The sequence below is a fragment of the Lissotriton vulgaris genome, chromosome 4_1 (assembly GCF_964263255.1).
Source record: "Lissotriton vulgaris chromosome 4_1, aLisVul1.2, whole genome shotgun sequence".
In the NCBI taxonomy this organism is placed as follows: domain Eukaryota; kingdom Metazoa; phylum Chordata; class Amphibia; order Caudata; family Salamandridae; genus Lissotriton; species Lissotriton vulgaris.
The window spans coordinates 396,152,419-396,165,165 of NC_141691.1; the positions used below are offsets into that span (position 1 = coordinate 396,152,419).

Below are 12,747 nucleotides of genomic sequence, written 5' to 3' on the forward strand. Positions count from 1 at the left end.
CAGTGACTGGAAGGGAGAGATAACATTCTGGACCCACAACCTAATAATGATCTTTATATGAAAGGAGAGATCCTAAGAGCAAATGATCCTCTACCTTTATGATCATACTGAAAAAGGGCAGATGTTTTGCTCATCTGGGTCACTGGGTGGAAGTATGTACTCAGACTATGATGCATTGTGCCAGCCCAAGCAAAAAAGCAATCATGAGAGGTGGTGATGCGGCTTGAAAGTTGAAAGATTTCTGTGGAGTACCCAGAGTCGACAGCAGTGCGGCAAGTGGAGTTTGCAACCACTTGGCATTCAGATAATGGGCGGGAGATGATTGCACAAGAAAATGTTTGCAAAATACTGGCACCTTTGTGTCTGGCAAGCCTGCCAATTATGTTCAATGTGGGGTTAACAAAAGTGCCAGCTAACTTGGAGTGATGTCAACACTTCTTTATCTATATCACATCCATAATGGCGTGGCCTTTAACTTAGGAATACTAGTTGGTGGTCTCTAGATAGCTCTAAGTAATCCTCAAATATTACCAAAGGAATCTGAGTCCATTCTGAATCACTTTCAGCTTAGCTGGCAAGCCTGGGGAGAGATGACAAACAAAAAGGTGCCCACCACAGGTGAGGAAAGCAAGTGATTTCTGCGAACATTTTAGAAAGAAAGATGTGGACTTCAGCAAAAGTGTATTACTAGTAGAGATGATACCAAGCGCATGGTCAGGATAATACAACATCCAGTGGAGACTGCACACATTCTACTGTTCTACAGTTGAATTGTGAATCGTGTTGGAGATCTGGTGTTTGAGTGTCTGCAAAGAATAAGAGGATAAAATCCAAAAAGTGTTGTGAAGAATCGTGAGAATCCTGTGACTGACATTTTTTTGGGCTTCCATTCTACTGCAGGACAGAATGATGGGCACAGAGACTGCTCCTCTAGAGCCAAAGTAAGCAATATCCGGATTGCACTATGAGAATTTGGGGATCAGGGGAGGGTCTATTACACTTTTGTTGCTTGCTACGATGATTTGGCCTAGTTGGGGAGGATGAGCAGCGGAAATACCAAACACTGAGTAGAAATTAGATGGAATGAGTTTTGGGCGTTAGCATGCCTTCTTCATTTCCTTCCTTTCTTCCCAGGTTCAAAAGAGAGACGGGGGGGGGGGGGGGCTGAGGGGGTTAATTATATTCACATGTTCTCACAGGTTGTAAGGATAACATCCTTTAAGCTGACAGTTTTTTAATTACAAATTATTCTGATTAGGTATGTTAGCTGGGCTGGCTCGATGGTAGCAAATCAAGACTACAAATCTCAGAAAAAAATAGCAGGACAAATTAAAACACAGGACTATAAATCTGGTGCCTTGACAACATAGCGTGAGGTACTTACCCTAAAAATATTACTCAAAGATTTTGATGCAAATAATATAAACACTGAGTTATTTAGGCACGTGAAGGGGTGTGGTATGCTCCTCCCACTGGAGTGGTTATACAGTGGTTATAAAAAGATTAAAGGAGTCTTCAACCATTGCAACTTTAGAGCGTGTTTAGCCTTCCCTTATATGTGCAAATTGACATAATAAACAATGCACAAAAATGTCAAACATTTAGCACATCAAACACATCCTGGCTGAAGCACCAGCAGGCTACTAACTAACCACAGGCAGCAAGTGGAATGATCTACGTTTTAGCAACGTGCTCAGAGCATCCGAGCTGCAGAAAATAACCACCTTCTGCTTCCAGAGAGCTCTGTGAATCAGAAAGGTGCCTAGCTTTAAATATACATATAGATTTGTTTTTTTAAATATTGGCTAATTGGCATAACTGCATACACAAGTTACATCAATCAATACACGTATACACTTACTATAAATGCACTACAACGCATTCCATTACATCGCAAGTCGTTTCAACAACTTGCTGTAGGGGGAGGGGCGCTGGTGTTGGATTTACAATCGAACACCTTCCCTGTTGTTGCACAAACTGGAGTAGGAATAGTAAATAATACTATTCCTAAGTCCAGCGCGTCCCTAAAGCAAGTCGCTGTAACGACCTGCGATGTAATGGTTCGCGTTGAAACAACACGGTCGTTTTAACAACTGCATTGTTATGTCAAAGTACACACCTTAAATAGCCACCCACGTTGATTACACATTTCTTTCAATTACACAAAGGGTGCATCTCAATGGTTTTCAAAGGAACACGGATGTCCAAGTTATTCATTCAGAGGCTTGAACCCTTACATTACACACACTACTTTCCAGGCCAACCCCGTACTGGCTAAAAAGGAGGAACATTCCAGAGATTCTGAGGCCAAGTACTTAATAGATGGAAAGAAAGGCGAGCTTACCGCCCTCCGATCTTCTCGACGTGCTGCAGTAAGCAGCTGTACAGGTCATTGTTTTTCCGGCTGAGTTCAGCAAGTAGCTCTCCAAAAAACCGGGAGTCCAGCTTGTCGGTGCCAAAGTCGACCTCGGTTTTCTGCTGCTGTAAGGAATAAATGGACATTTTATGGTTTGCTTTTATATCCGCTTTTCACAAATATCCTTTACTTTAACAATGTCTGCTTAGTGTTGGCATTACGCTGAAGAAGAGCTACATGTTCTTCAACATATTAACTACTGCTAATATGTTGGGAGAGTGTTATTTATACACATTATCTTTTTAACTTCGGAGGTCAAAGTTCGGAGCATGTGGTTTCACATTTTGCAGCAGTAGAGCAATGTTGTTTGTGACAAACAGTGCAAAAGTATTTAAAAGGCACTTTTGTTCAACATGAGCCATCACGGACAGCACAGGTCCACGTCAAATGCAAAGCAGTTGTGCCAGCTACGTACACGCTTATCTATTTATATAGGTTTCTCATGAGTTGTATGTTTATTTAAAAAGACAGTCTCTTTCAGAGAGCAGACAAAGATCAAGCGACCGCTTGCCTTCAAAAGCAGGGCCCCTGTGTTCTGGTACTGGGCTGACAATCACAAACCAAAGTCCCAGAATGCCATTCATTGTGGACCATAAGTTGAGGATTGTGGCTTGGTACGGATGGCGACATGGAATCTTCGGGTTTTGCTAATGGCCAATGATGCCTTTAAAGAAAGGTAACAACAATATTTGTTCACACATATACAGGCGTATATTAGAGTCTTTGGAGCTTGCCTCTTACAAGTTCCAATTCTGATGCCCTACCAAATAATTACATAGACACCATCTACAATATTTGGGAAAGTTAAAAAGATAACAAAAATACAAAATACCATCAACTGATTAATTTAACTGTTCACTCTTTTCTGATTTGTTTCAATTATGCCAAATTAGTTCTCGAATATGAACCACTAAACCAAATTGTTTAAAGGCTAAGATGTGCAACGCAGGTCCTAGAGCAATGGATCAATGTCCGATTATCAGCATAACCACCAATTATAAAATGAACTGTGTCTGAGTGTCTATTCATGCGACATACAGAGATCCCTAGGACATTTGCTATTCCATCTATCACCGTCCCTCAAGATATGAACCCACGAGGACAACTGCAAGAGATAATATTGATAACAAGGATAGCCGGGGAATGAAGCGAGTAATAGTTGCAGGGAAACTCCAAACACAGGTTTAAGAGGGCATTTGGCAGTAAAGAGCAGAGAGTGGAGGAAGAAACCAATCTATGCCTAACGCAGGAACGCAGTCTCTTGCCTGCATCTCCTTTCTTCTGAATCCAAGCAACGTTTTGCTCTATCATATTACGTAGGCCAGTGAAAGGAAACTGTACCGATGTGCACTGCCAGAGGTAGCACTAAAAACGAAGCCTGTTTGCACCAAATGCAGATTTGGATGGGATAGCCTAAGGCTTTTGTAGTGATACTAGATTTTCATGTAACCGTGTCACCAAAGAGAACATCTTGCATAATACGTGTCCTACCACCAGCATGACTGCTGTCAACTTGGTGCTCATGACACACTACCTTAAATCAATGACTCCTGGCTTCTTAGATGTCTTGCATTCATCATCCCAGAGAGATCAGTGAGCTGGCTGGCCTCTTCCAAGACTAGATGGGCATACCTCCAATACGCACTGTTTTTAAGGGCATGCATGCCTTTAGCTTCAAACATTTTGGCGATGGGGCGAGTGCAAGTAAAATGGTTTTATTTATTTTATTTTCCCTATCCTGTCATCTGTTAGGTCTCCCCGCCCAGCCCTCCACCGCACTTACCTGTACCGGCCGCACCTGTGTAATACCCAAGAAGCTCATTAACCCTTACCTTGACAAGGATTTTTGCTGAATATAAGTTACTATAATGAACATCAACACTACGCATTACCAACCACTCACAGCAACAACAACACTTGCAACGCACTCTCATTCACCACCATTACAAAGCAAATAACCACACATTATATTACAACAAAATAAAATAATATACACATATATATATATTTTTAAATCTATAGTACTCATGAACACTACATTTGCCTAAAATATCTTTAGTACCCCTCAACTCTACATATCCCTGAACAGAAAAAAACACTTTTCTACCGCTGTGCACCACCCAACTGTGAGACCTAGACCTCCTTATTATCCCTATGCACCATCCATGTCTGAACCCTAAAAACGTACATTTTCAGTCATAAGTGCATTGTAGATGTCCCTGATTGTAGTTGATTTGTTACAGGGATAGAATACCTTGTTGCCTGCATACAGGACTCTGCACTGAGAATTTTAGATGTGTGGGTTGCTCACAGCTTAGTATAATGTTGTGGAATTTCTGCTTCGTGTATGGTGTAGCTTTGTGGCCCCCTAAATATCTTTTCCCGGATTTTCACCTGCTTGGGCCATTCTTTCTGTATACTGGGCTGGAGTTTCACAAAATGTGCTTTCACTATTGGATTGCACTATTTCCAACTTCCTGGCAGGAGCATTAAGCTAGATAAGTGTATAATGGGTCATAAGTTCAAGCTAAAGGCCTCATTCCTCCATGGGAACACAAGTCTAGGAGTCAAGTAGTACTGAAGCAAGAACCGTTAAGGCACATTTCATCCGCAATGCTCTGGGAAGGAGGAGGAGGAGGAAACAAAGTTGGTAGATGGCACGCGGTGCACAAAGTTCCAGAGAAGTCTATTCAGAAAAAAGCTAATGGGTTATGTTAATAAACCACCTTAATTTGGCATTACATTGCTATGTAAAATAGTTCCAGTTGCTATTGGCAGCTTTGTTTCTAAACAGGTGATCAATATTTAGTGCAGTTAACTTACCGAAACCTTCCATTGCATAGCAGAGGTTCAATGGCTAAGAGCAGGGTTTAAAAAGATCGACAGTTTATTCAAATTCCTGACCTTGTTGTAAAGCAGAAAAGTGAAATCTGATTGTGATTTGAAAAATATGTTCTACAATTTATTCCATGGCAGTGGCAGGGTCCATTCTTAAAAGTGCCTGTCTCCAATATAATAAGGTTCCCATATCAAAGGTAGCACATAGGATTCTGCCTACATAGTACAGAACAAGAACCCTCGTCCTTTGACAAGTCTTCTAGCACTGCCTGAATTGAAAACAGTAAATCTAGATTTTTTTATTTTCAGTGTGCTGCTCTTTTTTTAACCATTGCTTAAACAATCCTTGCTGTTCTCCCCAGACTCTCTTACCATCAATAATTTAAATCAACGCATGTCGACCGGGAGAGCCTGAAGCTTAGTTTTTGGTCCCCCCCCCCCGACAAACATCCAGAGATACCAGGTTCTACCGGACAATGCCTGGGATTTGAGAGATCTGTAAACAGTGTCCAAGGGTGAGCAAGCGGAAAGGGCCCAGGCACAGCCGAAAGTGTGTTTTGATCTTGCCCAAAGCTCAAGACCATTAAAACATCACCTCCTTGTTGGATAGCTCAGCCTGATGTTATTCTAGATGTGACCAGACGTTGAGAGTGCTATATTAATGCCCTGGTGACACCTGCTCTGTTTCTACACATTGCTGATTTAGAAATCTTAATAAATGAGCAATATTTGTATTTGGTGGTTAAGGCCTCAATCTTAGTTAATAGTGCTGGCTACAATGCAACGGGGATGAAATCCGTGCATCAGTGGGTTCAATCTGGTCATACCTGCCTACCTTTATAAGGACCTCATCTTAATATTCAAATCCTTTCATTAAATGCTCATTAAATGCTCGTGGCCATCAGCATGTCATCTAAGCATGGACGTGTTATCTACAAGGCAATACTTACCAATGCTTTGATGTAGATCAAAAACTTTTTTTCCGTCGGTGTGCGTGTGTATTACCAGGAAGAAGTTGAAAAGTATGCTGCAATCAGCTTTTCAGGCTATTCTTCAAAACTATAAAGTAGCTAATGCTTTAAATTGAGGAAGGAAAAATTCGTAACTGTAACACTAATGTATTATTTTTTAAACAACTAAGACAAACTAATGTATGGATGTTAGCATTAAATGCTTCAAATGATTTAGGGTGAAAGCTCTGGTCTAGTGAAAAGGAATTGCCTTGCATTATCTGTAGTTTCATATCAGCTATTTTGCATTTATAGGGTATCCCGAATGTTTTTTTTAAGTACATATTTTTTTCTTTCCTAGGTTAACAAGAATTTTGATGGGAAGATTTACAGAAGTACGAAGCTCTGAACTTCTACGCAAAAATGAAAGAGCAAACATGGAAACAATGACGGGGATTATTTTGGTGGGGACTCCTCAGTACTATAAATCCTTTCAGAATGCTGCTGAACACTCTACTACCGCGGTCCTGGTTTTCTATCCCACCTCACTGCTGGGTCGTAGTCTGAACATTCTGCCTACGCCAATAGAGAGTGGGGGAGAGAGAGTACCACAGACGTAATGGGTGGGATGGGCATGAATAAAGAAAACAGAGGTGGACATAATGGCATCCCACATGGAAGACCGCCCTCATCTTGCTTTGCTTCTCTTGCTGCCCTCTGCTCTATCCCTCCAGGTTCTTCATGACATACTGCGACCGAGATGCCTCTGGCAGCAGAAGCAACTCAGGAAACAGTGCAGAAGCCTTAGGACACCAAACACCATGCTTAAATCCCCACATACCCTACTAAACCCTTTAATAACACATCAGCACAAATAATGACTGTATCATGAATTTACATTGTAGGAGCTGGACCGCATTTCATATGTGCCACATCCTTGTAACTGTGTTGAGCTAGAGTCCTTTTTGCTGACATTTAAAACTAAGCAGCAGATGACTGGTTAAGTGGCAATTTCCTGAATATGTGGGGTTTGCGTTTTTCACAGAATGTAGAAATTCCAGCAACCCTGCGTGTATGTACTTTTCAGGCAATAATGTAGAATGTTATATCTAAATACTGTGTATCAATCAATCAATCATTTGTAAAGCGCACTACATACCTGCGAGGGTCTCAAGGCGCCAGGGGGGCGCTAATGATTTAACAGCCAGGTCTTGAGTATCCTCCTGAAGGTCAGCAGGTCTTGGGTCTGTCGTAGGCTCAGTGGGAGGGTGTTCCATGTCTTGGCGGTGAGGTGGGAGAAGGGTCTCCCACCGGTAGTTGTTCTTCGGATGCCCGGGACGGTGGCGAGTGAGGGGTGGGTGGAGTGTAGCTGGCGGTTGGGGATATAGAAGGAGAGCCGTCTGTTGAGGTAGGCTGGGCCGGTCTTGTGGAGTGCCTTGTGTGCGTGGGTGAGGAGCTTGAAGGATATCCTCTGGTTGACGGGGAGCCAGTGCAGGTTTCTCAGGTGGGGGGTGATGTGGCCATGGTGTGGTATGTCGAGGATCAGTCGTGCTGAGGCGTTTTGGATGTGTTGTAGTCGTTTGATGAGCTTGGTCGGGGCTCTCGCGTTGAGGGCGTTTCTGTAGTGGAGTCTGCTGCGAGGGCCTGGATGACTGTCTTTCTTGTATCTGTCGGGATCCATCTGTTGATCTTGCGGAGCATGCAGAGGGTGCTGAAGTAGGAGGAGGACACGGTGTGTTGACTTGCTTGGTCATTGAGAACGTTGAGTCGAGGATGATGCCCAGGTTGTGTGCGTGGTTGGTGGGTGTCGGGGCTGCCCCCAGTGCCGTCGGCCACCAGGAGTCATCCCAGGCTGAAGGGTTGGGGCCGAGGATGAGGACCTCCGCCTTGTCCGAGTTCAGCTTCAGACAACTGGTCTTCATCCAGTCGGCGACGGCCTTTATTCCTTCGTGGAGGTTGGCTTTGGCGGTGATGGGGTCCTTGGTGAGGAAGAGGATCAGCTGAGTGTCGTCGGTGTAGGAGATTATGTTGCGGTCGTGCTGTCAGGCTACCTGTGCGAGCGGGGCCATGTAAATGTTGAACAGCGTCGGGCTGAGGGAGTATCCCTGGGGTACGCCGCAGATGATCTCGAAGGCTTTGGAACGAAATGGGAGGGGAGGTGGACGCTCTGGGTTCTGCCGGAGAGGAAGGAGGTGGTCCAATCCAGAGCCTTGTCTCGGATCCCTGCAGCGTGGAGGCGTGAGCGTGGTGTGCGGTGGCAGACGGTGTCGAAGGTGACAGAGAGGTCTAGGAGGATGAGTGCTGCGGTCCCGCCGTTATCCAGCAGGGTCCTGATGTCATCAATGGCGGCAATGAGGGCAGTCTCGGTGCTGTGGTTGCTGTGGGACCCTGACTGGGAAGGGTCTAGAATTCTGTTTTCTTCAAGGTATCGGGTTAGCTGTCTGTTTTCTCGATGACCTTGGCCGGGAATGTAAGCAGAGAGATGGGCTGGAAGTTCTTGAGGTCTCTTGGTTCTGCCTTAGGTTTTTTGAGTAGGGCGTTGATCTCTGCGCGTTTCCAGATCTCTGGGAAGGTCGCGGTCTCGAGGGAGAGATTAATGATGTTGCGCAGGTGGGGTGCGATGGAGCTGCTAGCTCTGTTGGAGACGTGGTGCAGGAATGGGTCTGACGGAGAGCCTGAGTAGATTGTGCGCATGGTCTTGATGGTGTCATCGATGCTCACGCTGGCCCAGGCTAGTAGGGGGTCATGGTCAATGGTGTGCGGAGGGTCTGTTGTGTTGCTGTCCGTTGGGGCTGTCTGGGTGTTGAAGCTGTTGTGGATATCTGCTATCTTGCAGTGGAAGAAGGTGGCAAGGGAGTTGCACAGGGCTTGCAATGGCGGGATGTCATTGGTGTTGGAGCTGGGGTTGTAGAGTTCCTTTACGATGTTGAAGAGCTCCTTGCTATTGTGTGCGTTGTTGTCAAGGCGGTCTTTGACGGAGGTCCTCTTGGCCCCCTGATGAGGTGGTGGTGGTTGGTGATGGCGTCCTTGTGTGCTGCGTGGCTGTCCGGAGTTTGTTCACTGTGCCATTTCTTCTCTAGTTTCTGGCAGGCTTGCTTGGAGGCTAGGAGTTCTGGGGTGAACCAGTTGGCCCTCTTGCTGATGGCTCTGTGGGGGGGTTTCTTCAGTGGGGCGAGGGTGTTGGCGCAGTCCTCGGTCCAGCGTCTGAGGCTGTGGGCAGCGTTGGTGTTGGAGGGTTCGGAGGGTGGGCTGAGAGCGAGGTTTGCGCGTAGTTGGTCTTTGGTGATTTTGCTCCAGCAGCGGCGGGGTATCTGCTTGGTGCGATGGTGTGTGGTGGGCTTCTGGAAGGCAAAGTGGATGCAGCAGTGGTCGGTCCAGAGGAGTTCAGTGGTGTGGCTGATGGACAGGTGCGGGCTTGAGGAGGAGACGGGGTCGAGTGCGTGGCCGGCGGAGTGGGTGGGCGTTGTGACGAGTTGCTTCAGTTGGCGAGGTTATCGATCAGGGTTGTGGAGTTGTCGTCGTTGTTGTTCTCAAGGTGAAAGTTCAGGTTTCCAAGGAGGATGTAGTCAGTGGTGGTCAGGGCGCGCGTGCTGATCAAGTCAGCGATGGAGTCAATGAACTGGGGGCGGGGTCCGGGGGGTCGGTAGACGAGGGTGCCTCTGAGGGTGGAGTTAGGGTCTTTGTGGATCTGGAAATGCATGTGTTCGGCGGTGCTGAGCAGGTCGTCTGTGCTAGTCGAGACCCTGATACTGTTCTTGTGGACGATGGCAATTCCTCCTCTGACTCCATTGGTGCGATCTCTGCGGGTGATCTTGTAGCCGTCTGGGATGGCTATGGCGATGTCGGGTGCGGAGGAGTCGTTAAACCAGGTCTCTGTCAGGAAGGCGACGTCCAGGGATGTTGTGTCGAGCAGGTCCCAGAGCTTGAGGGCATGCCTGCCTGTGAAACGGGTGTTCAGTAGTATGCATCGGAGGTGGTTGGGGTCTTTCTTGGCGAGTGGTTCCTCGGCTCTGAGGCTAGTGTAGCTGCAGTTCCGGCAGGTGAAGGGGCAGTGTGTGCGTTTCAGGGCAGCCTTGAAGCAGGTGTGGCTCCGTCCAGAGTTGAGAGCGCGCACAGTGCTGACGTCGTAGTGGCGGCAGTCGTCGTGGCGGGTGCGGGTGCCAGGGGTTCTGGCGCTGGGCGCGGTCCGGGCACAGACGGGCTTGCTTTAGGTGTGCCATTGGCTTGCCAGCGGCGCGCCTGCACAGCGGCCGGCATATATTGGGAAGTGGGAGTGAGGAGCAGCTGGGAGGCGGGTGCAGTGGGCCTTCAAGGGGGCCGGGCCGCAGGGGACGGAGCGGCGAGGGGCAACAAAGGAAACAGAAGGAAAAAGGGGCACAAAATCGAGGGAAAAACGAGTGGCACAGAAGGCAAAAGGGCACAAAAAACCAGTGGAACAGAAGGGCACAAAAAACGAGTGGAACAGATGGCAGAAGGGCACAAAAAAACGAGTGGAACAGAGGGCAGAAGGGCACAAAAACGAGTGGAACAGAAGGCAAAAGGGGCACAAAAACAAGGGAACAACAAGTGGCACAGAAGGCAGAAGGGCACAAAAAACGAGAGGAACAGAAGGCAAAAGGGGTAGAAAAATGAGGGAAAACGAGTGACTCAGAGGGCAGAAGGGCACAAAAAAGCGAGTGGAACAGAGAGCAGAAGGGCACAAAAAACGAGTGGAACAGAAGGCAAAAGGGGCCCAAAAACTAGGGAAAAAACAAATGGCACAGAAGGCAGATGGGCACAGAAAACGAGTGGAACAGAAGGCAAAAGGGGCACAAAAACGAGGGAAAAACGAGTTGCACAGAAGGCAAAAGGGCACAGAAATACCGGAAAAACAAGTGGCACAGAGGCAAAATACAGAACCCAGAAATACAGGGGCAGCTAAGAACAGAAGGCAGAACGGACTGAGAGGCACGGGGGAGCGAGGGGAATAGAAGGTAAAACCGGGCAGAGACGCGGGGGCAGCGAAGGGAGTAGAAGGAAAACCGGGCAGAGGCATGGGGCAGCGAGGGGAGTAGAAGGGAAAACTGGGCAGAGACATGGGGCAGAGACACGGGGCAGCGATGGGAACAGAAGGGAAAACCGGGCAGAGACACGGGGGCAGCGAGGGGTACAGAAGGAAAGACCAGGCAGAGAGAGCACAGGGACAGCGAGGGGAACAGAGGGAAGAAAAAGGGTCAGGGACCACATACATGCAGCGGGGGAAGATAGACAACAGCAGTCACAGACACAACAATGAAATAAAGGCAATACAATAACAGCAATAAAGCGGAGGATGAACAAACCTACCTACGGCCTACCACTGGTCACCAGGGACGAGGGGCAAGTGGTAGCCTGCTTGTGGTGGAGGGCCTCGAACTTCCTCAGCATTGGCAGCTGGGGCAGGGAGACACAGGCGGAGCTGTGCGGAGGGGGAGCGACCTACCTGGTGGGGTCAAGGGTCGCTGCTACGTCTCAAAACATTATTGGCTTTTTCCTACGCTTTCACATACTCAGACTTTCACGCAATCATGATGTGTAGCTCAAAAAAGAGCCCCTCTGCTCTCTACTTACAACACATGATGCTGTTCTTCATGCCATACTGAGAAATATAATTTCCCTTAGGACATCTTCTGGGGTGATGACAAGGCATTGATTGTGGCTCTAGATGGGTTGTTGTTCTACCTTGCTTTTGTCTGTGCCCGAAAAACTCCATATGTTTCAGTAATCGTGTACAATTGATCCGCAGTCCGGTTTTATTCATACCATTTACATATTTTGTTACTGAACAATGACACTAGGCTCTATATATGATCAGCTGTTCGGGCCCATTGTTTGTTTGGGATCTGTAGTCACAAAGGAATAAAGGAACACTGCACTGCGTGTACTTGGGTTTTACTACCAGAGAAGTTATTGCTGATTAGACGTTGGTCTTATCTAATGCTATACAAAGTCTAGAATACAGAACTCAAAGGCTTGAAAAGACAACTGGCCTTTTAGTAGAAAGCCGATTAATAATGCATACGCTGAACCACAATGCTGACATTTTACATGCTTTCAATTGGCCTTCAAGTCAAAAGGAGTGTTTAGTGCCATTATTTACTGCACAAACATTTGTAGCACACACTGGATGTTATTTTTACTCATAAATTAACGATAGCTTGCTGTAACACTTGCAAATACGGCTTAGGATATTCAGAAGCACTGGAACCTCTCAATACACATTATGCTGGACCTTGGCAAACTGAGCTTGAAACTTAGGATAGTGTCATCAGAAGATACTATAATGTTAATCCTCAAACATCTAGTAGTTTAAAATCCAAAGTTTGATGAACAAGGGCAACATTACCTTTCTGTGTTACAATTTTCACTGTTTACTTAGGGGCTGCAGCATTTTGTAGCTGTCCGTCCTAACTACGATGGAGAAAGTTTTAGAAAGCAGATAACTTCTCTGCAGACGTAGCTTTAAAATTGTTGAAGCAACGCGGACCACAAATGCAAATAAGGGATTTGTTGACGAGGTCAATA

At 46.5% G+C, this 12,747-nt stretch overlaps 1 protein-coding gene across 4 annotated transcripts in view; it reads right to left on the minus strand.

Moving 5' to 3' along the window:
• POF1B (POF1B actin binding protein) overlaps positions 1-12,747 on the minus strand; it is a 225,826-nt gene that overhangs the window by 70,799 nt on the left and 142,280 nt on the right. For 2 of the 4 annotated variants that reach the window (XM_086918778.1, XM_086918780.1), the window contains exon 7: positions 2,345-2,478. In XM_086918778.1, the coding sequence (XP_086774904.1) occupies positions 2,345-2,478 (134 nt within the window). Of the gene's footprint in view, positions 1-2,344; positions 2,482-12,747 lie in introns of all 4 variants that reach the window. The other 2 variants (XM_086918777.1, XM_086918779.1) reach the window with 1 other exon arrangement.